Source organism: Natator depressus, chromosome 10, assembly GCF_965152275.1.
Source record: "Natator depressus isolate rNatDep1 chromosome 10, rNatDep2.hap1, whole genome shotgun sequence".
Classification (NCBI taxonomy): Eukaryota; Metazoa; Chordata; order Testudines; family Cheloniidae; genus Natator; species Natator depressus.
In genome coordinates this window covers 17,645,141-17,671,745 of record NC_134243.1, presented here as the reverse complement: position 1 = coordinate 17,671,745, position 26,605 = coordinate 17,645,141, and the positions used below count along the sequence as shown (strand labels likewise).

The window sequence follows — 26,605 nt, the reverse complement described above, 5'->3', positions numbered from 1 at the left end:
ACAAAGTGAACAAACATTTAAATATGGTAAAGATTTTATTTTTAGCTTTAGATTTAAAGCAGATTTGGCAGGTAAGCTCTGTGCTTAAGTTTTGCAGCCTTATTAGTACAATTCTGAAATGGTGAAAAAGAGCAATTCCTTATGACAAGAACAGGCAGTATTTAATATAAGCCTAAGCAGTTTAAAGAAGTGTTTTGTGAACCCAACTTATTTTCACTGTTACTTTATCATAGAAAACCAGCACTTAGGTTTTTAAAAAGTTTTAGTAACTGAGTCTTTTAAAAAATAACTTTAAATACAATGGCACTGTCAATTATAAAAATAACTAGTACTTTACTTTGCATCAGGACAAAACCTATTATTACATGAATTTTGGGGGGATTTCATAACTAAGACTGATGGTCTCGGATGGGATCATACTCAGCCCCTCCACAGCTGGGGCTACCTTTCTGTTTTTAGCAAGATAGTTTGATCAGAGCTAGCATGGATACATCTCCTCAAGACGAAATTTACAACTTCCAACTCCAATGCAGACGTACCCTCGGATCCTGTGTTGAGTTTGCAGTGTCAGCTCTTAGGGAATTTTTTCTTTAACTTGTTCACAGAAAATGTAGCACATTCAATTGATTTAAAGCAAAGTGTATTTTAAAAGCTTAAGAAATAATAAAGGGATGGGATCTCAGCTGGTGTAAATTGGCCTTGAAATGTTCAATAACGTTAACTATTTTTTAAAAATCTCCACACACTAGATAAGATTCAGAGTTGTTTAATGCATGTTAGTTTTTTAAAAATTAATCATTCCAAGATATACAGTCAAAGATACAGGATCTGTCACATTAAAGATTAACAGTACACCAAGGGCTTGCATAAATACTTATTGCTACTGTGTAATATGTTCCAAGTTATCCTCTACAGAGTTCAAGTAACATACGCATACGTACATACAATGCACTATAGAAAACTCTAAGCAATGGAAGCAGAGTCTTCAAATAATGAAATCTGGTAGAGTATTTGGAAATTATTCGTTCATAAAAATATAGTTCCATGCTTTTTTTTTTTTTAAACAAGTAGTGCATTTAAGAGGTACTGGCATGTAAGAGTGTTAAAGTTTCCAAATGTTGTACTGTAAAGTTGCTACTTATTTGCTTTAAAATATGTACACCTGAGAGTTAAGCAAGAAAGGCACTATAACATTCAAAACTTGTTCAGAACAAAATTGGAGTAACAGTACATTACAGGCATAAAATAAGGGCCAGATCCCCAGCTGGTGTAAATTGGCTTAGCTCCATTTACTTCAGTTTCACTACACTGATTTACACCAACTGAGGATCTGTTCCCAGCGTTTGCTCAAAATTCCTTTCATTGTATTTTGCTTCTGAAACGCTTAGGGCCAAATTTCCAGTGGATCATAGACAAGACTGACCATAATAGCTGTTTCAGAGCAAAAACTCTAAGTCTACATATTAAAAATATTTAAGAAATCTACTTAAATTAATACAGATTTTATTTGTTCCCCCTATGTGCTAATTCAGCATAGCAACCTAGATGCCTCCAACACTTCAGTTTTAAAAGAGAAGTGAGTTGGAAAAGTGTAAAATTAGGAATTCCTATAGTCTCCCGACCCCCCTACTCCCACAGCATAATTTATAAACAGAAAAACTGATATTTCAAATGGTTTCTGCGCTAAGACGCTTCCTGGGCAAAGTTTCAGCTCAGAGCACATTTTTACAGCAATCTAAAACCCCCTGAAAATAGGGGTTTAATGTAAACACTGATAATCTTAAACCTTAGCAACATAAATAGTCCTACCAGAGAGTTTCTGTGCAGAGTTAATATGGTACAAACACGTTAAGGCCCCAATCCTGAAAACATCTGTGCACATTCTTAACTTTAAACACAAGTAGTCCTATTGAAGCTGTGGGATTACTTGTGTTCTTAAAGTTAAGCATGCACAAAATTGTTTGAAAGATCAGGGCCCTAGTTAGTGATTCAGTTTTCAAGGTCCTACGGATTGTTATGTTTGTTCCTGCTGTATCTAGTGGTTCTATAAAGTCTCGAAGTCAAAATCCATCTCACACAATTTCCTTTTGGAGGTTTTTCAACTATGCTTCTGAGCTTCAGATAGCTTTCTGATTAGGAACAGTTTGTCACGACTCTCCTAAAAAGACAGTTAAAATAAAACACAATAAATATATTTTAAAAAAAGACATTCTGTTTCTCCAATGTATCTATACATATAAGTCACACTCACCTTGTCTTTACTAGGAAAAAAGGTGGATTGTTCCCACATGGTAACTAACACATGGTATAATCCTAGTAAAGACAAGGCAATTGTAATTTTAACGAGTTAGTACTGTTTCCTTTTCAAAAGCACCTATGTGACTTAGGAACACAAATCCTATTGACTTTCAATGACACATGTGCTCCTCAATCACTCAGGGGCTTTTGAAAATTCCACTCCCTATATACATTAACACACATGCCCTTCTCAGACACAATCAGAGTTTAAATACCAAAAGCTGGAGTCCATCCTTAGATACACACACAGGGGCATGCACTACAAAGTTTAATAGTCATTGACTGAAGCTCTGCTTTCACTTTCCAAGAGAAAACTCAATCAGGATCATGCTAATCTCCAAAGAGTGCGTTACTCTCGGTACGTGTGGATGCTGTTTTCATGCTTGTAAATCCCCAAAGCTCTGGGCATGAGTTGATTCTATGTGGAATGTCTGAGCCCTATTCATCAGTAGTTTCTCAAGTTAGTTATTTTAAAACTATTCCTAGTAGAACCTGGCCCAATTTCATGCTACTGTAATACATACACATAATAATAATAATTAATAATATAGAGGCATATGGAGCCATATTAGTAAACACAGATTTGGAAACTCTGCTCAAAGTCAGATATCACAGTAATTTTTGCATACATAGTACTTGCAAAGAGCAGTGATATTAAATAGAATGGAATATATATATATATATATGGCAAACAGATGTGTTCTCTGTTTGTGGCTAAGGAACAAGAACATTCATAAAATCCCCAAAGCAAATATTCTGCTTAAGACAGGGTCAGTCACTTGACACCTCCTATTTTTCTGTCTTAATTACTGTTTTCATAGATTAATAATTGAAGATCAGAAGGGATCATTAGATCATCTAGTCTGCTATACTGTATCACACGGACCGTAGAATTTCACCCAGTTACCCCTGTATTGCACACAACACCCTGTGTCTGAGTAAAGCATCTCTTCCAGAAAGGCATTCAGTCTTAATTTGAAGACATAAAGAGATGTTAAATTTGAGGGGGTGGGGGGTTGCCTTATTTCTAATATGAATTTGTCTAGCTTCAGATTCTAGCAATTGGTTCTTATTATTCCTTTAAACTCTTGCAAGATTAAAGAGCCCTTTAGTACCCTGTGTTTTCTCCCTGTGAAGGTACTTATACACTGTTGTTCTCATTATACCTGGCTATACAAGAGAAATAGAAGGGAGCAAGAAAACAGCTGGTTTCTTTGCATGCTCGATTTCTAGTGCAACACAATTGAAAAACTTGGAGAGGGGGAAGGAATGAAGACATTGTATCAGATCTTACCATAACCAACTGTTCCCTGAGCTGATCAACAACCCGTTTATGTGCTCCAGCCAAGGCAATGAAATAGAACATAATAAGGCTGCAAAAAGGAAATATGTATAATATGTTACCATCATACACATGCCAACATACACAGAAAACTATTCAGAAAAAAAGACAGTTACAGCGTACACCAAACTAAGCCGGAGGTTGCTGGAACAATTTGTATAGTGCTCATTGAGATCCACTGAACCAAACTGTAAACCCTGTATATGATAGAAACCACCTCAAGTCAGGGGGTGCAGCAGCACCCCTAGTTCCGCAACTATGAACTAAGCATTGTGATGGAAAACCCAAACTAATGAAGTATCAACATACAGCTGGGATTGGTAGGGGACAGCCATGACTGAAGCAGCCTGTGGCAAGAGAGCTGTTGAGGGATTTCTCCTGTCAGCAGGAAGAGGCACTCAGGTTGCATGGAAGGCAGGTCCTCTTGAAGCTGTTCTGAGATCTGTAGTGCTTCCCCCATTTCCACACATCTGTGTGGTTAGAGGGCCTCTGTCCCCTCCATGGACTATCAGCACCCTTCCGTGCCCTGAGGGGATGCTCCCTGAGAAGCTGAGTTTAAACGAGTAGTTCTTTAATTTCCCTCTTCTCCAGTTTTTAGCCCTTGATCTGTAGTCACATCAATTTTATATTAATTCCTGTGGGCTTACTATAGATACTGCCCTTGTAAATGACTCAGAATGAGATTAACACTGTGAAAGGAGCAAAGGAGAGAGCAGGAAACTGGAAGCTGAAACTGCTTGCCTATCTGAGAACTGAAATGGTTTTTCTTCCAAATAATTAAAATTTATGACCACCACCTACTAGCAAACATGTCATAGGGAGTTAGTGACCACGTATTAAAAACATTCTGAGTATAAAGGACATGAAAAATAAGACGTGAAGTCCTGGGGGTACAAAACTACAGACCCAGTTCAGGAAAGCACTTAAGCATGTGCTTAAAATTAAACCTTCAAGAATCAGGGCCTGGGGTGAACATTCCGATGTAGTTGGTGGTCTTAACAAGTGCACAAGTTATACAGAACCCCAGTGCACAAGCCTCTCAAGATCAATGAAACAGGGACATAAAATTAAACTCTACTTTATGGACTGGCCTATCTGGAGACCAAGTAGCAAACTTGGGACTTCAGTTTCCTAAACTGGAAGGCCAGACGCGTTACACAGGTGCAATTCTCGGGGGGAAACTGCCCTCTGCTTACAACGTGCCAGTTTGCAGAATGGCTAGCAGCTAATGTTTTGGGAAGAGAGATAATAAGCGGCGATGTTGGTCATCTGGACAACTAGGAGACGAGAGAAGAATGCAAATAATGAAAAGAGACAAAAACTGAAGGTTCAAATACAAGAGCTGAAGCCTACCGCCTACCGCCTCCCTGCGCAAAGAAAATTGGGTTTAATTAATGTTTCACATCCGTTTAATTAACAGAGAACTAAATCGTACAACTACATGGAGGACAACAAAACTTAAAGGGCACCACCAAACTCAACAGCACTCACCAGATAACCATAAAGAAAGGCACTGCAAATGCTTCTGAAGCTATACCATTAAGGACCTTCTGCAGAGCTGTTGGAAACCCTTGTATTGTATGTGGAACAACATCCCACGAACTGTTAAAATTAACGAATGGCCCACACGCTTTAGAGGGGCGGAAGCTATTGAAAAAGCAACATAAAAGAGATGTCACACAGAAAGATATAACAAGGCAACAGGGGATCCCATTCTTATTTGTTTCCATAAGTCAAAGTGCCCTTGTTTATATTAAAATGAATTATTTTAAAACAAAAAAGCTATTAGTGCACAACTAATTAATTACTTTTTAATTCTATGCAGGTATATTTTCTTCTAACTTATATTTCCAAAATGGTTGGTGACAGGATGGACTGGTGCTTTGTGGGGTGTATATGGGCGGAGAGATTTCTGTGGTCTAGAAAACTCATTATGTTGCACATGGTACGATTAAGTGAGTGAATGTGATACAGACGGAGTATGAAAGATCATCTTGTCTTCCTCCCCCCCACACACATCTTTTTTCCCCTCAGTTTTATTTCTTTCTATGCAGCAACATTTTCGTGTTGAGTTCCTTTCTCACTTCCTTGTCAAGATCAAATGAGCATTAAAGAGTGCTGACACCGGGGAGCAGTCGGATTGTTTTAACAAGAAGTAGTCAGAAAAGCCAGGGGGTTAATTGCCCTGGTTTAATCCTGAAAGGCCAGTGAAGCTTCTTGAGGAAAGCAGCGTCTGCGGCCAATCAGAACCAGAGAAGAGCCAAAACATTTTAAAAAAAAAACTCTCTTGAGGTTTGGGAGAAAGGGGTGTAATTCAAACACTGGAAGCTACCGGCCTCCTGAACCCAAGTTCTGGCACAGTTAAGTTTCCTGAGTTGAGGCTAAACCGTGCAGGACTGGAGTCCAGGCTGGGGAACCTGAATTTTGACTTTGGGGTATTTGTGTTTGGATGCATGTCCTTTCCCAGCACAGGGGAGGACAAATTAAAATTTTACTCCTCTCCTTCCTGACCCCCCGGCCCGAGAGAGAGAGAGAGAGAAGAGCGAAAGCAACTGTGACTTGTTTTATGAAAGCCAGACCCACCACTTGAGGCATCCCTACTAGAGTTTAAAAAATCCCTTTAAATTAAAGCAAAATAATAAACTTTATAAATATTAAACCATTATTTACTATGTCATGCTGAGTCCCAAAGGAATAAAAGCCAATACAAGCCCAATCAACAGCACCACCAAGAAGAAGAAATTAGAGCTTGATGCTCTGACAGGCCTCTTTGAAGGTCTACACGTATGCATCAAACTTATCTGGAGAGGAAGAAAAGGGGGGCGGGGGAAAGAAACAGATCTCAACCATTTATTTTTCCAGTAGGTCCATGTCTAGCCTAGCCTAGCCCAGCCCATCCCTCTCCTCTGGCCCCAAATACTAAAGGCTCAATCCTGCTCCCTTTGATATTAATGGGCTCCCTGGAGCTGAGGTCAGAATGTTTTACATTTCAGAAGAAGCCAAATACCATCCACCATCTTGGGTTTGCGTCTTCTCAAGAGGAAGTCCCTACAGTTGCTTTCAGAGCTTTGGCCCCAGTCCAGCCACAGATCCCTATGACTGCATATAGGTCCACTGACTGCAATGGAGTTCTGCCTGTGTGCAGTATATTGCAGGATCGGGGCTTTAGGTTTCAAATCCAAAAGTCCCAACAAGTCACACAAACCTTTGCAAAATATTAAAATGCCAGCAGGGATTTGCTGCTCAAAAGGAATGAATCTAAGCTGGTCTGGTCAGATTTCACAACTTCTGAGACAAAAGGCCCATAGAACTGACACTTCTTAAACAAAGTCTTGGATTTCCATTTTGTTGATTGAACTGAATATATGCCATCTTGGCAAAATCCCTTCCTTGCTCTGAAGTCTCATGTTGGAAAATAAACCACCGGCAAGAAGGTGTAAATTAACTGCATCACGAAGCAACAGTTTCTTATAAAATGGACAAATTAACTGATGAGCATGACATTAAGCAGTCATTTTCTAGATCCTTTCAAAGTTAAATATCTACTTTTATTGTTTTTTTTTTTTTAAAAAAATCACCATAAAACCACCCCAAAGAGGACACCATGTTATTTCATTTCCATTACGCTGCACCCTTAGTATTTTTTTAAAAATCATTATTTCTATCTTCTGCAAGTACAAAAGCCACAGAGAAGTACCCAATTTACTTCCACTTACCACAAACCTTCATTACCTTTTTTATGTAAAAGACGATAAAATATTTTACAGTTGCTATAGCAGGAAGAACAGGTGAATAAAAGGTTCCAATCCAGCAGATTGTCTGCCCATAAACAGTTTCCAGTACATTTTCAGGAATTCCAAATTCCTGCAGGCCGCACCACTGAATTGGTTTACAAGAGTAATGGGTAACTAACAACCTAAAAAACAAAACAAAAACACTAGTTCTCAAGCAGTGAGACTGAATTGAACTCCACAACCTTTTCAATATATATTCAGAGTAAAGAGAAAAGGAACATTAAAAGCATTAGACAAAACTTGTAACCCAATGACGTCTCAAGAAACCGAATTCCACTGGCAGGCAAGTGTCCAATTGATCAGGTATTTTATTTAACAATCTGGTAATTTTATAATTGCGGTTTTAATTTAAAATGGAAAATCTGGTGAGAAAAGTAGAGTAACAGGAGTAATGGTAAAAAGGAACATCTTAAATTGTTCAGCAAAAGCATGTTCAATGGGAGTGAATACTCACTTTCTAGGAAAGTTAACAAACACTGCCACAGCAAAAATTATTATGAAATCAAAAATCATCAGCTTATACATCTCCTGCCCAACTCGAGATTCCCAGCACTGAAAAAAATAAAGAGGGAAAACAGGATTAGAAGAACAAACAGCAACTACAGAAATCTGTCAGAAAACACAACTAACTTCAAAATCACTGCCATAATAGTAAACTCCTAGCCATGTTTCCAAAGTTTTTTATTAATTATTATTATTGCCCTATAACCCATAAACATTTTAAAGGACCAAACCTTGGTCCCATTGGTATCAAACGCAATAAATGCTGTTGGGTCTGAGCCTTCGCTGGTGTTAATGGTCATAGCTCCAATGAGACAGATCTACACCAGCTAAGGATCTGTCCCACTGGCTCCAAAGGAATCTCAATTTTGCCCTAAAAGGAAAACAAGCCATACACAGATTTAAGAACTTCACTGATTTACATTGAGCAATAATACGTAGTGCTAATTGTATCTCTCCCCCAACCCTGCACAGCAACCCAATTCCTGATTACAGGCTGATTACAGCCTACAACTAAAGAGGGGGCAGGCGATCGTCAGCTCCCATTAGATGCAGGAGATATATAGCAAGGAAAACTAATGCCTCTCTTGGAGGACATTAAAGATAAGCATGTCTCAAAGTGAACATCAATTCTGAGTACCTGACACGCAAGCAAAGCATGTACAAAGGTATCTTGATTTGGACATTGTGATTGATTAAACATAAAATCTGCTTACTGGGTAGAGCTCGTAATTGTATCCACAGGGCTTACACTTTTCATTACCACATGAGATTCGATTCCACAGTGAAAACAAAAGAACACCAATGTTGGCCAGCCGCACAAAGACACACCTGCAGAAATGACAAAACCCCACGCTCTAACACCTCAGAAAAGTCACAATTGTAGAGCCTGATCCAACTGGCAACGGGACTCTATTAAGTGTAACAGGGTGTTGGATCAGGCCCTTAATACAAAAGCATTTCACACAGCTTTAACTGAAGAATAAGCCAATGAGTTAACATAGGTTTTATTTCAGTTTCAATAACATTAAGCTTCTTTGACTCTTCCCCACTTTAGATTACAGTATGTCAGTGTTTTGCTTACATTATGTCCTAGACCACAGTCATTTCAAATGTAGGCTTTGGGACAGCCACAGTCCTCGGGCTGCCACTCTCTAACTGCCTAAGGTCACCAACTCCCAGCTCTTTGCTGTCTCTTACCCTGCAGTATCTTTTGGCACAAACTACTTCCACTTCGTGCTGGGCCTTGTCCTGCTCTAGCCCTATTAATGCAAGACAGTAACATAAGAGAAGCTGATGACTGCACACTCTGTTGCTGTCCTGTGGAATAGCTGCTGTACAGAGAGACAGTGTGAATATTGCTCCTGCGCTACTGAGAACTGTGCCAAGACTGTATCTTTGTCCCACCACGCATTTATATCAGGGTGAACCTCCAGAACCAACCCCGCCACAGACCACCCAGCTAGGCGGGTGAAGAGGACGAAATGACTACATTGTCTTTCCATCCATAGACACAGTCGTGGATTGTTTCCAGAAATGAAAAAATGCAGTCAAAGAAGTCCAGCAGAGGCTGCTCTCTGCTATCCTGGGCCCTCCCAAGAAAGCCAGATTGGCTGCTGTGGGGAGCCACAATACATCTCCTCCCTGATTTGGGATGTTGCTGCTTAGGACCATTTTAACTTATGAAAAGAGCACCCATGTGCCACCACGATCAGCACCTTCGAAAAGCTAGTGACAATAATAATAAACACACTTACCGCATCAGTGTTAACCTGATCTCAAAGGCTGGTGAATACTCTTCCAATTGGATTATATATGAAAAAAACAGAGGCACAATAAAGTTGGCCAGGGTGATCACTATAGAAGGCAAGTATTGCACCAAGAGATTACCCTCAAACATCATCTTGATGCTATCCTACATGGGATGAGAGGTGAGAAGTGTAATGTACACAAAAACTTCTCTCAGAGTAGCAGCCGTGTTAGTCTGTATTCGCAAAAAGAAAAGGAGTACTTGTGGCACCTTAGAGACTAACAAATTTATTTGTGCATAAGCTTTCGTGAGCTACAGCTCACTTCATCGGATGCATTCAGGAACTTCTCTGTTCCTGTTCTCTGCTCAGGCTTCCCATTGGCCTGAACTCTGGCATCATCTTTCACTCTGATCTCTCTTTCTCCACCCACATCTCCGGGGACTACAAATTTGCCTACTGGCACCTCTGCACCACTGTCAATACACAGGATTGTCCCCATCCCTTCCCAAATGTGCATCCAAGCGTTCACCCCTGCGTACTTGGAACACTATGACTGCTCCCCCAAGGCCTCGCTAAGTCCAAGTACATGCCGAATGCCGCCTCCAGCTTTTATACTGAGGCATAAAAAACACAGCTGTGTCTCAGCTCTTTCCCTTCCCCTGCCTCACACGACTCCCCTGGCTTCCCAATCATTTTAGGATTCTGCACTCCTTGGGTGAAATCTTGGCCCAAATGAAGACAAAGGCAAAACTCCTAACAGGGCCAGGATTTCACCCCTTGTATTTAAAATCTTTCATGGCCTTTTGTCTATATGGTCCCTCTTTCCCTTCTCTTCCTGTTTGTCGAGCACTGGCCTTCTCTCTGTCGTGTCAAAAAAATCTGGCCACTGTTGGTCCAAGAACCATTTTCTTCTCTGTGGAGTGCCTATCACTGGAACAACCTTCCCACATCAGTAACTGTCTCCTTTGAAGACACAGCTTTTCTCTCTTGCATATACCTCTTGATTCCACTCCCCATTTGCTGCCAACTAACTGAAGAGTGCTTGGGGATCCCCTTTGTACGGAAGATGCTACACAAGAGAATGTTGTATCAGACCAAACCACTCCATTCCTTTACAATCCTTCACCCTACTTTGCCAAGCATACTTTGATCATCAGCACACTACCAGGATTTATTCTCAGGTCCTGTCTAAGACTTACATTGGAAATATTTTCTTGCGAGTAGATGGTTGCTCTGTAGATAGAATAAAAGCATACTGACAAAAGTGCAAGAACAAAGATATTTAAAAATAGTCTTAGACAGCAGATGCGCAGCTTTTCTTCTGTTGTCCTGTCAGCTTTTTTTTGCCTTAGTCTTTCTTCCGCCAAGTCTGTCTATAAACCAAAGAAAATTCATATTGAAATGTACAGTCTTCTGATGCAAAGGGATATGTGTCCATGTGTCATCAGCAACTGGAACATATGATTAACACAAAGAGGTATATCTTGTTCTTGAGGTGCACACATTTGCAGCCTGATCCAAAACTTATTGAAGAAGTTTTTCCATTGACTGCAATGGGTTCAGAACGGGTCTATATCCCAATGCAAATCCCCTAACCCAGTGTTTTTCATCCTTTTCAGGTTAGCAACCCCTTCTTCAAAGTAAAAAAATCTTTGTGACCCTTTAACATTTATTATTAAGAGTAAAATATGTACCAACAACAACAAGGATAAGCTTATAAAATTTATTTTTGTGTGGGTTTCAAGAGGTTGACAAGAATACTTCACTTTTAAAAGTAAGGCTGTGTGGAGAGTGGGAGAGTGAAGTTCTATGCTTTAGATTGCAATAACATTTTCAATGCCTTGTGACCCCGCGTGGGGTTCAAAACCCATCGGATGTGAAACACTTGTCTATACCGTCTCATCAGATAACTAAATAGTAAGCTCTTTGAGGCAAGGAGATGGGTTTTTAATTTGTTCTATGAAAACCCCTGGCAAACTTTTGGGCACTGCAAAAACAGACATAGTAATAATCTTAAAACCGTTAATGTCAATGGAGTTATTCTCATGTACTGACTATAAAAGATAACTCAACCTAACCAGGACACTTTAATTTATACTTGATGTAATATATTAAAACCCAAAAGGAATTTAAGGCAGGTAACCTTAGCGAAGTTCACTTTCCATCCCCAGAACAAGTACGACATTCACACATCATCCCATTATTGCACATCAAGGATGATCTGAAAGGGCCACCTCTAAGGGAGACATTAATCCAGCCTCCAGGCTCACTCAGCATGAGACCCAGGATGTGGGAAGCAAGGGAGGGGCTGGTTCTGTTCACACTGTGTGCTCTGTCGGACTGACGGAATAATGGTAACATGCACGGACACGTGACATTGCACCCCCGTGTATTCGAGATTAGAATCAAGACTTTCATTGGAAATGACGTCACCACTAGGATGAAGGAAGCTTTGATTTGTGACCTGAGTGGCAGCCATCTTATTTTCTCCACACTGGAATAAAAACTAACTGAGGCCCTGGATTTATGGTAACATTAATCTGGTCTTAACACGGAGGAAAGGCCAAGGGTGTTATATTTTGTAAAGTACAGACAAACAACAGCTGTTGTTTAATGGGATTACACACACACACACACACACACACACACACACAGTCTCAGTATTCAAAATGGATAAGAAAGAGGAGGAGTAAGGCGATAAATGGTAGCTCTCTCTCCAAAGGTCATTTTACCACACAAATGTCAGCAGCAAATGCGTGTGGGAAGAGGGCAGAACAATACTGATTTTAATCAGAAATGCTTTATAGCACCCAGTTGTCTGTAGAAAACCTCTTCTACGGCTGAGAACCTATTTGGAGGTTTGAATCCTATTTTCTGCACATGTGCATGTGTCACTGAAATACCTGATTGAAAACGGGGGTGGTTTTTTTTTTAAAGCAGCAGTGTGGCGGTTGGCAAATAAACTGTAAGGTGAACTGCTGCTGCTCTTTATTCTGATCAAGCAGCTTCCTACAACGTTGCAACCCAACAATCAACAGATTTCCTGTTGGGATAAGTAGAGACTAGCACAGGAAGAATGACTGGAGCGTGAGCAAGAAGATGACAAGAGAAGCATGGGCTGGATGGGGGAAGGCCCTGAGGCTCAGTACTGATCCTGCCAGCATTGCAACAGACCCCTATATAGTCCGGAAGAGCATGCAATAGGATGTGGGATCTCTCTCTCTCTCGCTCTCACACACACACACACTCACTCAATGTGTGCATGCTTCTTTAATCTTCCTAGCCCTATTCCAATTATCTGCAAAGTTATGTACATGTCTTATGAGCCATCCTGAAGTGCAGCAAGGCGAAATAGGATACAAAGGAAAAAACAAAAACAGTTACTTACTTTTAGTTCATATTGTAAACTACTATGTTTCAGCCGCGAAGCATTCAGGTCTGTAATGCAGAAGTCCCAGCCTGCAAAGATTTTGTTGCAGTAACTCTGAAATTGATCTTCCTCACGTACCAAGTTTTGTTTAAACCCTTCCACAGACCTAATAAAACATATTGCAGACCCTTGTTCATTCATTAAACAGTCTTACCAAAAACTCGAGCAACCATGATTTCTACACTTTTTCTTTCTGCCGTTTCAGAATCTATATAGCAGCAAGCAAAATCTCTACTAGTTGACACACATTAATCAGCACAAACATCTGTTACCAATTTTTTCATCCAAACTCTCTCAGTGAGGCCTAAGATCAGAAAAAAAAAAAAAAAACCAGCTTGAAGTCGTTGCAACCCATGAAAACTAAGGTTTTGTGTAGTTCACAAATAGATTTCAGAGTCCCCTCAACTCTTAGCAACCACATATACTTCCAGAAATACACTGAGACTCTGGTCACATAGTGTCCTGCGAGGTCTTCTGTTTTGTCAGTTTTCCTCCCTCTCCAACTCACACTACCTCTGCACAAGAACTTATTTCAACTTTATTAAAAATATTAAAAATTCTTAGCTCCCAGTGCCTTATATTAAAAAAAATCCTAACAGCTCAAGACTACACAGATAAGGATCTAAGACATCATTATCGTGACCTCCATACCAGGGCTTGTAAGATCATAAACCCAGAAGCTAGATTTATTCAGCCTAGCCAATATTCAGCTTTATTAGTTCACCTGGGTCTGCATCACAGACCTAAAGTTTTTGCTTCAGTCCCCCATCAAAGGTTGAACGATCCCCTTGAAAGCAGCCAATAGAATGAATTTTTTATTCCACGTGCTCTGTATCAATACATTTTTGAAGGAGGAAAACACCATGAGTTATCAGAAGGGATTTAGCTGACGCTACACTATTTCCATATCAATGGATGTCCAAGAATAATTCACTGTGTTTCCTATATACTGGGATAGAAAGTGAACTGTACAATACCAAGCAATAAATAGAAGATACCAAAAGTTGTCTTTACCTTTTCACTATCCAGATAAGACTTAATGAGAGACAGACAAGTGTAGTCAGCAAGTACGCAAGTGGCACATTGTATTTAATGACTTTCAACTGTACCATATCTATTGTGTAATATCCATAGAACAGACTCGTCATTTCAAGGAAACCCTGTGACAGGATGAAATACACATAACATTGGTCACAATACTGATCACTCAGCTAGTAAACAAGGTTTTGCAGAGAGCTCAGTACAATGAAAAAAAGATTGCTATATAGCGCCCCAAACAAGCAACAAGTTTGGAGTTCCCAAGTTCTTTCACAGCGTGAACCATGTTTTGTCAGAGAGATTAGCTACCTCATGGACCCACTTCCCCTTCCACTCACAACACAGTCTGCTGGCAGCTTCATGTAAGCCATTGCAGTAGAAGTAATATTTTTAAAGCGTCTTTCAGTGAAAATAGCAGCTGGAAATGAGGATAAGAGACTGCAGCATGTGACCAGCCAGGTCTCCTGGCCCACTAGCAAGCAGCTGCTTGTTGCATACAAAGATTAAAACTTTATCTCCACTGATCTATATGCAGCATCATTTTCAAAACTGATGTGAAAAGATATTCCTATAGCAAAACCTCTTTGTATTTTACATGTGTTAACTTTGGATTTAGAAAAGTAAAACAATTCAATCTAATTACTCACAGTGCCAGAGAGCAGATCTATTATGTAAGTATGGAAGTAAACGAGTTCTTTAGTACCATTAATTGTATAATTTCTGCATCGCAGCTCTGCAAAAGGAAGACAGAATAAAAGTAACTGGGAAAGTAGTGATTTTCCACTTTACCATGAGACCAAGGTAGTTCAAATATTACTTCTACAGGCAAACACTTATCTCCCCTTTAAAATGCTTGACATAAACAATAGTAAACTATTGTAAGGATGTTTACCTATGCTTTCTGAAGGAACTTTAACGTAGCTACTGTTGAGAACTCCGTATTTAGAAATGGTGCTTGGAAGTGTTATAAAACCGAACATCAGAACAAAGATTATAAAATTTAACAGGACCAGGAAACGCAGGAAGGAGAAATAGGACTTGATACCAGTGCCAAACTTCCCTGGGAACAGAAAAGAAAATGTCACCAATCATAATGAAAAAAATCACTGTGAATATAAAACGACATTAAAGGCAAAGGGTCCAGAATCTGATCTCATTTACACAAGGGGAAATCTGGAGGCATGCCATTGAAGCTAGTATTGTTACTCTAGATTTACAATGATGTAAATTAAATGAGAATCTGACTTAGTGTCTCTTTTCAACTAGTTTTCATCTGACACATTTCTATTGACCTGTCAGGGAATTTATAAATACTAGTATATATATTTAAAAGGCTGACTACAGACGATACTCTATACCTTTAACTATTAACTGGGTCCACACAACACAGCAACCTGCAAAAAAAAAAAAAAGGGACAAACACAGATTCCCTTCTGAATTTGATCTCAAATCTAAGTACATTTATGGGAATCTAAACTGGTGTCATTTACACCTTCTTCTGGGTCAGTCGACATAAAATTACATCAATTTAGGTTTCAGAGTAGCAGCCGTGTTAGTCTGTATTCGCAAAAAGAAAAGGAGTACTTGTGGCACCTTAGAGACTAACAAATTTATCTGAGCATAAGCTTTCGTGAGCTACAGCTCACTTCATCGGATGCATTCAGTGGAAAATCCACTGAATGCATCCACTGAATGCATCCGATGAAGTGAGCTATAGCTCACAAAAGCTTATGCTCAAATAAATTTGTTAGTCTCTAAGGTGCCACAAGTACTCCTTTTCTTTTTACATCAATTTAGACTCTCTTCCATTCAGACTCACACTCACTTACTGAGGTGCCATTTACAGTCCCTTACATATCACTTCTGAACAAGGTCCTGAGTCTGAGTGAGCATATGGAAATCTAATTTAGCATAATTTACACTCCAGGGAGCTATCCGGAGGTGTAAATAGGGTAGGGGGAACTTTAACTTATCCCAATTATTTGCTTTTCCTAGTACAGCCCTATCACCTCTCTCTTCCAGTCCCTTAGCATGTAATTTATTCCCTCAAACTCAGTGTGCCAAATTTAAAGGTAACATGTGAGGGAAAGTTGCACAATAAATGACAGTAAGGTGTTGCAAGACTGAGGCAGGATAACTTATACCAAGGGGAGCAGTAAAAGGTGAAAGTTGCACCAGCTTAGACTCATGTAAGGTGCAAAGGTTTGAATGGGCATGGAGTCAAGGGCTAAGAAACCTTATCAAGGCAGCGTAAGGACATTTGCACTGATGTCAACTGTGCCATGGTGTACCTATTCTGTAGGCTTCAGTCTTCAGGACATGCAAACTTATTTTCTGAGGAAAACGCACACATACACTGATCTACACACTAACAATACTGCACACTTAATAGCAAGATAAAACAGAAAATGGAAGTATAAAAGTATAATACCCTCAATGCTACGAATGTCATTTCTCCAAAGTTCCAAGTAAGATGACAGCTCCTTGGTTTCATCTAGAAATTTTTTCCATGATTTATTTCTGGTCTGCTTCCACTGATCCCATCCAGATAAATATTTTACATTAGCCTCCTGGATGTCCCTAGTAAAAATATAAATTAAAATAAACTCCTAGTCATAGGGACAGGCTTTTTGGGGGGGGGGGATGGGGGGGGAGGGTAGAGTGTACACACACACGGCCTGGCACCACAATACAAATAAATAATAGTAATGTACGCAGGTCCCACCTAAGCTATATTGGAACAGGTCAGGTTCCAACCAATGGCTCTGGTACTGTACCCTTCATTTAAAATATAAAACAAAAATGGCTAATAAATCTCTCCTGTTCAACTTCAGAATAATGTGTCTCCTTTACTGTAAACTAAAAATGAAACAATCCGATGACAACTAGTGCCACCTTGTGAGACAGGGAAAATAACTGGAATAGGAACATTCCAACAGTCCAGCAACCTCCCTTCTTAATCTTTCTCATCATTAATACCACTTGGGGCCTGTCTACACTAGGGATTTTTTAACCAATTTTAAAACTGGTTAGAGCCACAGTACAGACCCATTATTAGACAATTTAAGGCAGCCTATCCTGTTTTTACTAAACCGGTTTCAAAATGGTTCTGCAAAACCAGGTCAGGACACCTAGGGTACTCTATACTTCAAGCTGGAGGTCTAAATTTCAGCTCAATGAGACATACCCGTGCTAGCTCTGATTGACTAGGGTGCTAAAAACGGAGCGTAGCCATGGCAGCATGAGGGGCTAGCTGCCCTGAGTACATGGCAAGAGTCTTGGACAGGATCACACTCAGGGCAGCTAGTCCCTCCTGCTGCCACAGCTACATACTATTTTTAGCACACTAGCTCAATCAGAGCTAGTGCAAGTATGTCTCCTCAAGCTGGAATTTACACCTCCAGCCTGAAGCATAGATGTAACCCTCATGAGGACTTGGTTTTAGGTGACCTGACGTATCTTAAATCAGAGTCAGTAAAAATGCGTCAAGCCACCTTATACTGTCTAATAATTGATGTACACTGTGTCTCTAACCAGTCTTAAAATCAGTTTAGTTGAAACGGTTTTCCTAACGCAGGCAGTATCACGGCTGCCATCTGTAGCCTCTCTGTAGAAAAGAGTGCATATTCATGATTCATCTTCTAGGACTGCATTCACCTCAAAACAATTTTAAATGAACAGTGAAATGAAAGAGCCATGGAGGAGGAATCATTTCCCAGGATTGCGTAAGCAAAGGGAGATTGCCATTTGCAGACAGCAGCTCTCTTCTGGCACCAATATTTTTAAATTTTCAGTTGTGCCTGATTTAGTGACCAAGTGAGCTGGTACAGAGGGTTAATAATTCAGAGGGTCAAGTGATCTCTTTCTTACTGTCAGTAAAAGATAACATTCTATCCACCCCAAAGCTATTTTTGCCAGATTGGGGGGGGGGGGGGGAGACAACCCAAAAAGCCAAGTTAATTTATAAAAATGCACAGAAAAAGGAGCTCTTCAAAAATGCTTACCAAAGGAGGATAGCGTCCCTTGGTAAAATTTAAGGATTGATGAGGTCAGCTGTGTTTATTAAAACCTCTCACCTCCAGCTCTGCCAAGAATGTGCTTGGCTGGACATTAAAACCCCCCTTTTTTTAAAAAAGCAAAAATTTAGGGATCCGTTATTTACACAACACACAGCCACACATAACTGCCATTTACATTAGCATCAAAGGAACACACTCCCTTTAATTGGTTATATTTGATAACAAAAAACTCTGCCCCAATCAATCCCATTTACTTTGGGACTATTCACCAGTGCTGCTGGATCAGGTCCATGGGGGAACATTAGAGGGATGCAGGGAAAGCTTCCTGAATTTCTGTTAATAGACAGGTTTATTTATTTCAGCCCAATGGAAAAATTATCATGAGGGTTATAGAAATGAGAGAGAGAAAAGACCCATGAAATACAAATCCATCCCTCTGCAAGCATGAGCTACAATCCCTAACAGATATGTTAAATATTAAACTGCTATTCCATTTAATCTCAGCCAAAAGGCCAAGAAACAGCAACTTTAATGTAACTGATTGATGTAAAAGATGGAATACCAAGGTTCTTCAGAAGGTGAATACCAAGGTTCTTCAGAAATTTTAATATGGTTTAATATTCAGATGGTGAATACCACGGTTCTTCAGAAATTTTAATATCCTCTCAGATTTATAAAATATTTAGCTTTTTGTCTATTTTAATGTAATAAGGAGAGTGGGTCAAAATTCAGAATTTTCATCCCTCAGAAATTCTGAGATTTTGAAATCTGGTTTCATCCCAAATCAGAATGAAAAGTCAAAATCTAACAATTTCTAAAAAATGAAATATTCCAAAAATATGTATTTTCAATTAGATACATAAATAATAAATTTATCATAAATTATATAACAGTCAAAATAAAATACTTCAGTAATTTCCCACAAAAATTTGGACAAGATTGATTTTCACCCAACATTTTGAAGTTGTCAGATCAGCATTTTCCAACAGAAAACTGTTCCACTGGAAAACTGACCAGCAGCAAAAATAAGTAGTATACACAAGCTATTCTATAACATTTAAACCTTTTTCAGTGACTCAGGATACCTTTTGCATCAAAAAAGTGAAAATTTGCCATGGCAAAACAATACAATGACTAGCAATGGCTGGAGCACTGGGAACTCTGAGCAGCAAGAAAAACATTTTAAATTCAACGGATTGAGGTTTGATTTTTTTTTTAAATATAAATTTATATATTCACAAAAATTGGCAATGAAGAAACTTAAATCCAAAAAGTTAAGGCTTGGCACAACCCCGCCCACTGAAATTCAAAAGCCTTGTATCCCCTCAACCTATGCTCTCATGGAGCAAAGGCAGCATACAGCATTCACAAGGATGCTATGCAAGTGTAGCAAACAAAGGCTTTGATCTTGCAAATATATATGCTTGTGAGTGACTTTGTTCACAAGTAGCCCCACTGAATTACTCACATGCTCATTTGTAGTATCAGAACCATAAGAACGGCCATACTGGGTCAGACCAAAGGTCCATCTTGCCCAGTATCCTGTCTTGCAAAATGCCAGGTGTCCCAGAGGAAATGAACAAAACAGGTAATCACCAAGTGATCCATCCCATTGCCCATTCCCAGTTTCTGGCAAACAGAGGCTAGGGACACCATCCCTGTCCATCCTGGCTAATAGCCATTGACAGACCTATCCTCCATTAATTTATCTAGTTCTTTTTTGAACCCTGTTATAGTCTTGGCCTTCACTACGTCCTCTGGCAAGGAGTTCCACAGGTTGACTGTGCATTGTGTGAAGAAATATTTCCTTTTGTTTGTTTTAAACCTACAGCCTATTAATTTCATTTGGTGACCCCTAGTTCTTGTGTTATGAGAAAGAGTAAATAACACTTCCTTATTTACTTTCTCTATACCAGTCATGATTTTATAGACCAAAGATAGCAACACACAGTCCCACATGTGCTGTAGTCAGTACAGTTTCCCTGCTCTACTCAACTGGAAGCTGAATTGGTAGTTTGGCAGGAAACCAAGAGCTGAACCTAATTTGCATTAAATGAATAGACTACAGCTGACCTCATCTCTAACTGTGGCTACAGCTGCTCTCACAGGAGGTCAGCTTGCAGAGACTACAGGCCCCAACACGTAGCATTCCAACAGGCACTCTGGAGAACAACATAGGCTGCCTTTTGCCTCCATTTTCGATGGAGATGGGGCTATACAGTTCTCAACACTATGAAAGTTTGATGTTCAGTTTTCTGAGGCACTTAATAACAACAGTAATATCACTTATCATTACTGAGCATCCTGACTTAGCAGCTGTTCTGCCATATCAATCACATGTATTTGATTGCACAAGTGCCTAGAGCCCCACAAGGGCCCCATTGTGCCAGGCACTTGTAAGCCGGTGGTCTAACTCACAGGCCCAGGCACCAAAGAACACTCTCCCAAAGAACATCCCAGTCCCCTTTTCTTCAGGGACTCAGCTTTATTTCTTCAAATAACACTAGTTCAACACATGACACATGCTGTGACAATCAGGGTCCAGACACCCTAGGGTGAGAACAGGAGGTCTGAACCCCAAAGAATGAGTAATTGAATCAAACGAGCGTATACAAGATTATTGTACTATAAATGTGTATCAAGTAAGGTATCATATAAAACTGCTTAGGCAAAGATTGTAACTTGCTCAAATTAAGTTTTAGTCACTAGAAAGTGTTTTGTTTGCAACCATACCGGTCTCTTTTTTTCTTGATTAGTGTCACTTAAATCTCTGTTCTTTATTAATAAACTTATTCTTAGTTTTAGTATAAAATTATCTCAGGGCTGTTACACTGACGTATAGCACGAGTCCTTGGTGAACGTAACGTCATTGTCTCTGTGGAGACAGCAAACTTAATTCTGTGTGTGTCCAGTTACCACCACAGAGAGATGTCTCCAGGTAACTCGGGAGCTGGGATGCACTGATTGTTACCTGCGAGGCAAGGTTCAGACTTGCAGAGTCTCGAGGAGTTTGCTGGTGAAGTGGACAGATTGATGTGGTAGGCAGCGGACACACAGTCTAAGCTCCAGCAAAGCTCACTCTTGCTAAGACAGAGGGGTAACACTGTGGCTTATGGTTCTGAGAGCCTTGGGGAGAGTGTCACACATGCCCTTTTCTCCTTGACCGAGGCTCTCCTACAGAGGCCTGCCTACTCCCTATAGAATTACACTCCACAGGCCATGTACCTGGGAGTCAAGGTGGACCTCTCTGCTCCCTTCTACTTCCTGGGCTGCTCCCCACAGGATTACACTCTGCAGGCCAGCCACCTGAGAGTCATATCTAAACTAGGCCCTGTCTAGGGTCTCCTGCAGGAACCTTCCTACTCCCTGTAGCTCTCGCTGGTCTTTGTGAGGACCAGGGATCTGTCAGCTGATCCCTGGTCTCCCAGCTTCAGCTGGGAAGCAACTTATTAGTCACAGATGGGATGGGGGCACAACTCCCCTTAAATGGCCAGCCATCTGGTGACAGTGCTTTACAAGCACATGACAAAAAAGTGGTCCCTGACCTAAAGAGCATACAAACTACACAGAAAGACAGGAGACAATGGAGGTGAGAAGACGCACGAGAAAACAAGAAATTATTATAAACAGCACAATAAGCAACGTCACCGCCCACCAGCTGCTGAGTTTTTTGTAGGCTTTGAGGAGGGGTTTGAAGGAAGACAATTAGGTGGCTTTGCAGATGTTTATGGAGAGCTCCTTCCATGAGCACAGGGGGCAGCAGGTGAGAAAACACAAAGGGGCTTATTGGACAATGTGATAAACGGGCAATTGAGACTGATGCCGTTGGCAGAGCAGAGGGGAGTCAACATCTCAACAGTGCACAAGAGATGATGGGGAGGATAGAGATAAGCCATGAAGGGACTTAAGAATATAGAACAGTATTTGTGTTTGATCAGATGGAGCAGGGGGAGCCAGAATTGTGTTCACTTGGCAGTAATGATAGTTCACCTGTTCTGATTCTCCCATCCCCTTCTTTAATTCCCTGCAATTATTCCTCACCTCAGGCCAGAATGAAGTCATTGGGACTTCTCTTGTGAATATCTGCTCACCAGTGTAAGCCAGGAGTTTGCAATTAGACCCATAGTGATCTTTGCAAATTTCTATTTGATAGAGTGGATTTTAATGTACTACATTGGGGGGGGAGGGAGGAGGGAAGGGCTGAACAGCTGCTTTTTGATACAATATTTGGTATGGTGCAACAATCTAGGAAGTGGACTTGAGTCTTACACCATTTCAACTCTCCATGGCACGTACTCTGCACAGATTTAGAACAAGCTAACATTTAAAAAAAAACAAAACAGTCTACTGATCCAACCTTCGTCTTCTCTTCTCCGGAATATTTAATGCATATTCTCTTATTGATCGAACCACAGCCTCATTTTCAACTCCTGTTCCTTCTACAAGATTTCTTTTCTCTGCAGCAGGGGGTCTCACAAAGCCATGATTGTTTTGTCGTCTATCTTGTGTTCCTCCAGCAGAAGTTCTCCGCCTCAAAATGGACCGATAACTAGGCAATTCTTGCAGAAAGGTAACAGATGGTGATGTACAGTTTGCATCAGGAAGGAAGACTTCTGCCAAAAAAAGGAGAGAGGAAGCAAATGAACTTAAGTGTAAAATATGGTCAAAATACAACTCATGAGACCAGAGGTAGGGAACTTGTATGAAACGTACAATAATCCATAGGGAGAAAGAGTACTGCTGCGAATTGCAAAAAATCCTTCCAGTGTCATGAGGGTGGAAAGGTGTTAAATGGATGCTCTAGCCGGTGACAGTACAGCTGGTGCAAGGAGTTTGAAAAGAGCAAGGATGCTACAAAATCATGCTACAGCCCTGCAAAGTTCAACTCTACAGCAAGATTCAGCAGCATAATTTGGTCGCATCTACACTTCAAGACCAAACTGTATTTTAGCCACATCAGGACCTACTGTTCTGTAGCCTATAGACATAGGCATTTGCTAGGTAAGGCGTAAGTATAAGTTAAGGAAGTAACACAATGAGCCTACAAACCTCATCGCCTGTAAGACAATAGCTTAGCAAAACTAATTGAGGCATAAGGCCCCAAAAGCCATAGCATAGACAGCTAACCAGGAGTCTCCCTAGACCAGGGGTCCCCAATGCAGTGCCCGTGGGTGCCCCCCCCCCCGGTAATAGCTCACCTTAAGTGATCACTCTCGTGAATGCATCTGTTGAAGTGAGCTGTAGCTCACGAAAGTTTATGCTCAAATAAATGTGTTAGTCTCTAAGGTGCCACAAGTACTCCTTTTCTTTTAGTGCTTTCTTAGAATGAGCTGTGTGGTAACTTTCAACCGCTGGCTATTTATGTTCATAGCCACTGGAGAGGAAGCAGACTGCAGACACTGGCCTGTTTAGGCAGTCTGGCTTCCTTGGGATATGACGCTGTAGAGCAAGGGACCATGCAATCTGGAAATAACCCTGGCAAGAGGGGAAAAGATGCAGGTCTCTGCCACAGAGAGGTGACAGCTGGGAGCCAGAAACATTTAAGTGGGTGCCACTGGTAGACCAGAAGGGGAATGCAGGTGCAATTGCCTTGAACTGTGACATCCCAGGCTGTCCCCTCTTTCTGGAGATTAAATTCTGCTCTCAGATTCACATGTGCAACTTTCACGGCAAACAACAGACAATCAGGGCTTCCTTGAACACTCCCTTTTACTCAGGGAGTAAATTCCCTTTACCCGTATATATTCTCCATGGCGGAGAGGCACCTCCAGAGTCCTAGTGAAAAAAAACAAAGGGCCTGGCTCTTCCTTGCCTCCTGCAGGCCTTCACACCAGTGCAACACCCTGGGGTGTAAAACGCCACCATGCTGATTCGTTAGTGGTTATAGAGCACTACCGCAGAACCTGGGAGCCCCACGCCTGGCCCAGGGCCCTGCGGTGCTAGGGGCTGTACAAACCCACCCTCTGCTGCACTTGACTCCCATTTCCCACTGGGGTTCAGGCGGGAGGAGCCCCAGGCCCACAGTGTTGCCCAGAATAATCCTTCTCCTGGCGCCTGCCTGGCTCGGAGTCTCCCTGTTTTCAAGCTGTTTAAATGAAGAACCGGGAGCCGAGAGGCCGCTCGGAGCCAGCGTTAACCGGCCCACGCGTGTCCCCGCCCGGCTCTCACCCCCTGGCCCGGCGGGCTGAGCGTCCGCCAGGGAGCGCGCGGCCCGAGCTGTTCCCACGGCCAAGCCCAACCACCCGGCCCTGCGGCGCCGCCCGCCCCAGCCCCAGCCCCGCCGGGCTCCGGGCAGGCGAGGATCCGAGGCCGGTGTCCTCCCCTCCCAGCGCCGCAGCCGGTCACCTGGCCACCCGCCCTCGGCACCTGGCTGCAGGGCCCCCCCGCTCGGCCTGGCTCCCCGCTTACCGTCATCGTCGCTGCCGCCGGGCGGCCGCCAGGTCTCCGGCTCCGGCTGATCGCACATGCTGGACAGGGGTCGCCCCCTCCGGCCGCCGGAGAAGCAGGAGCCGCGGCCCGGGCTGGGGTTCCAATTTCCGGGCGTCACAGGGCCAATGAGACGCGCGCAGCCGGGTGCATTGTGCAGTCAGCGCGGAGGGACGGGCCCCGTCCCGCACACCCCCGCGCCCCTCGGCCGGGCACTTGCCTAGTCTACGCGGGCGGCCCGGGCTCCCCAGCAAGGGCCCCCCTCCACCAGCAAGGCTGGGAATAGGTACCTGTGCAGGGCAGGGGCCCGTAGGAAGGAAGGAAGAGGAAATAAAGCTAGTCCTCGGCTTGCAGTTCCCCCACCCCGTGCGCTGGGTGTCTCGTTTCTGGGTCTGCACAGACCGAGGGGCGTCCTGCCCAGTGTCTGTCTGTCTGTCTGTACAGACGGAGGGGCGTCCTGCCCAGTGTGTGTGCGTCTGTACAGACCGAGGGGCGTCCTGCCCAGTGTCTGTCTGTCTGCACAGACGGATGGGCGTCCTGCCCAGTGTCTGTCTGTCTGCCTGCACAGACCGAGGGGCGTCCTGCCCAGTGTCTGTCTGTCTGTCCAGACCGAGGAGCGTCCTGCCCAGTGTCTGTCTGCCTGCACAGACCGAGGGGCGTCCTGCCCAGTGTCTGTCTGTCTGTCTGTACAGACGGAGGAGCGTCCTGCCCAGTGTGTGCGCGTCTGTACAGACCGAGGGGCGTCCTGCCCAGTGTCTGTCTGTCTGCACAGACGGATGGGCGTCCTGCCCAGTGTCTGTCTGTCTGCCTGCACAGACCGAGGGGCATCCTGTCCAGTGTCTGTCTGTACAGACCGAGGAGCGTCCTGCCCAGTGTCTGTCTGTCTGTACAGACCGAGGGGCGTCCTGCCCAGTGTGTGTCTGTCTGTACAGAGTACTGAGAGGCGTCCTGTTTGTCGGTACAAACTGAGGGATGTCCTGCCCGATACAGTGTCTGTCTGTCTGTACAGACTGAGAAGCGCCATGCCCATTTATGAAATTCAAAACCATGTGAAAATCAGGCTGGACTGAATTACTTCAGACCCAGAGAAAGTTCTCTCTCTCCTGCAGTGCATTGCCGACTTGGAAGAGGTCACAAGGAAATCTCATAGTCACCAGAGCAGCAAACTGTACCTTTCCCAGCAAATTCCTATTCGTTGTACCAAACATAACCTTCCTGTTTAACAGAGTAGGATCTGGCACCCTCCAATGAGAAAGTGGCTGCCTTCCTTATCTTGGGATCTAAGAGTTTTGTTAGGATTTCAGCTCAATTGGGGACTGGTGGGAAAACAAAGTTATCTGGGTCAAAACTGAGGCTCTAATGTGGACCTTTGGGACTCTTAAGGGAGCTCAGAGTGGAGGCTTTTGAAGGAAGGGAGAGGGATAAGATCTCAGCCCTTATTTCCCTTGTCCCAGAGGTCAGTAATGCCTAAATGGTCAGGGTAGCACTGTCAATTGCTAGTGGAGGAATCTTGCCTGTGTCATGAGATACTCAGTTTCTAGCATTTCATCTTCAGCTCTCTTTATTTTTTCTCTTTCCTTCTGAGAATTTGGGTCCTTTGCCGGGTATATTCTCCTCCAAAGAGAAAGCCAGCTCGTGCCGTCTCACATAAGGGACAGTTAGGGTGGATAGTGGGCCTTCAGATCCTAAAACCCATCAAAGCAGGGAGTAACAAGTCAGAAGAGTGGAGTGTCCTGCTAGAAATCCAGGGGAACAACAAAGTGATAGCTGGCCCCAGGTAGCTAGCTCACTAGGGCTGCCAGCTGGACATGGCTAGAATAAGCTCACTGACTCAAGCTTTGGAACATGAGAGGCTTTTCTCTGATGAGTTTTTATTAATGATTTTTGTCTTCTTGGGAAATAAGGACAATGTACCTTTAAAAAGGTGGTTTCTGAGCCCTAGCTAAGGTATTAAAATCCCCACTAATGGCCAATGAAATTACATCATCCAGAGAGCACATTTGTGG

General features: G+C 42.3%; 1 protein-coding gene across 1 annotated transcript; it reads right to left on the bottom strand.

Annotated features, from left to right (window-relative positions):
• Positions 1-554: 554 nt before the first annotated feature.
• Positions 555-25,253, bottom strand: TMC7 (transmembrane channel like 7). The gene is made up of 16 exons (XM_074965369.1): positions 24,582-25,253; positions 22,531-22,786; positions 16,586-16,734; positions 15,047-15,214; positions 14,802-14,887; positions 14,131-14,276; positions 13,075-13,222; positions 10,886-11,059; positions 9,693-9,850; positions 8,652-8,766; positions 7,889-7,986; positions 7,373-7,556; positions 6,311-6,441; positions 5,132-5,287; positions 3,593-3,671; positions 555-2,158 (listed from the first exon to the last, which is right to left on the bottom strand). Exons 1-16 carry the CDS (start codon positions 24,637-24,639, stop codon positions 2,099-2,101), a joined length of 2,166 nt encoding a protein of 721 aa, XP_074821470.1. The 5' UTR covers positions 24,640-25,253; the 3' UTR covers positions 555-2,098.
• Between the last annotated feature and the right edge of the window lie 1,352 nt (positions 25,254-26,605).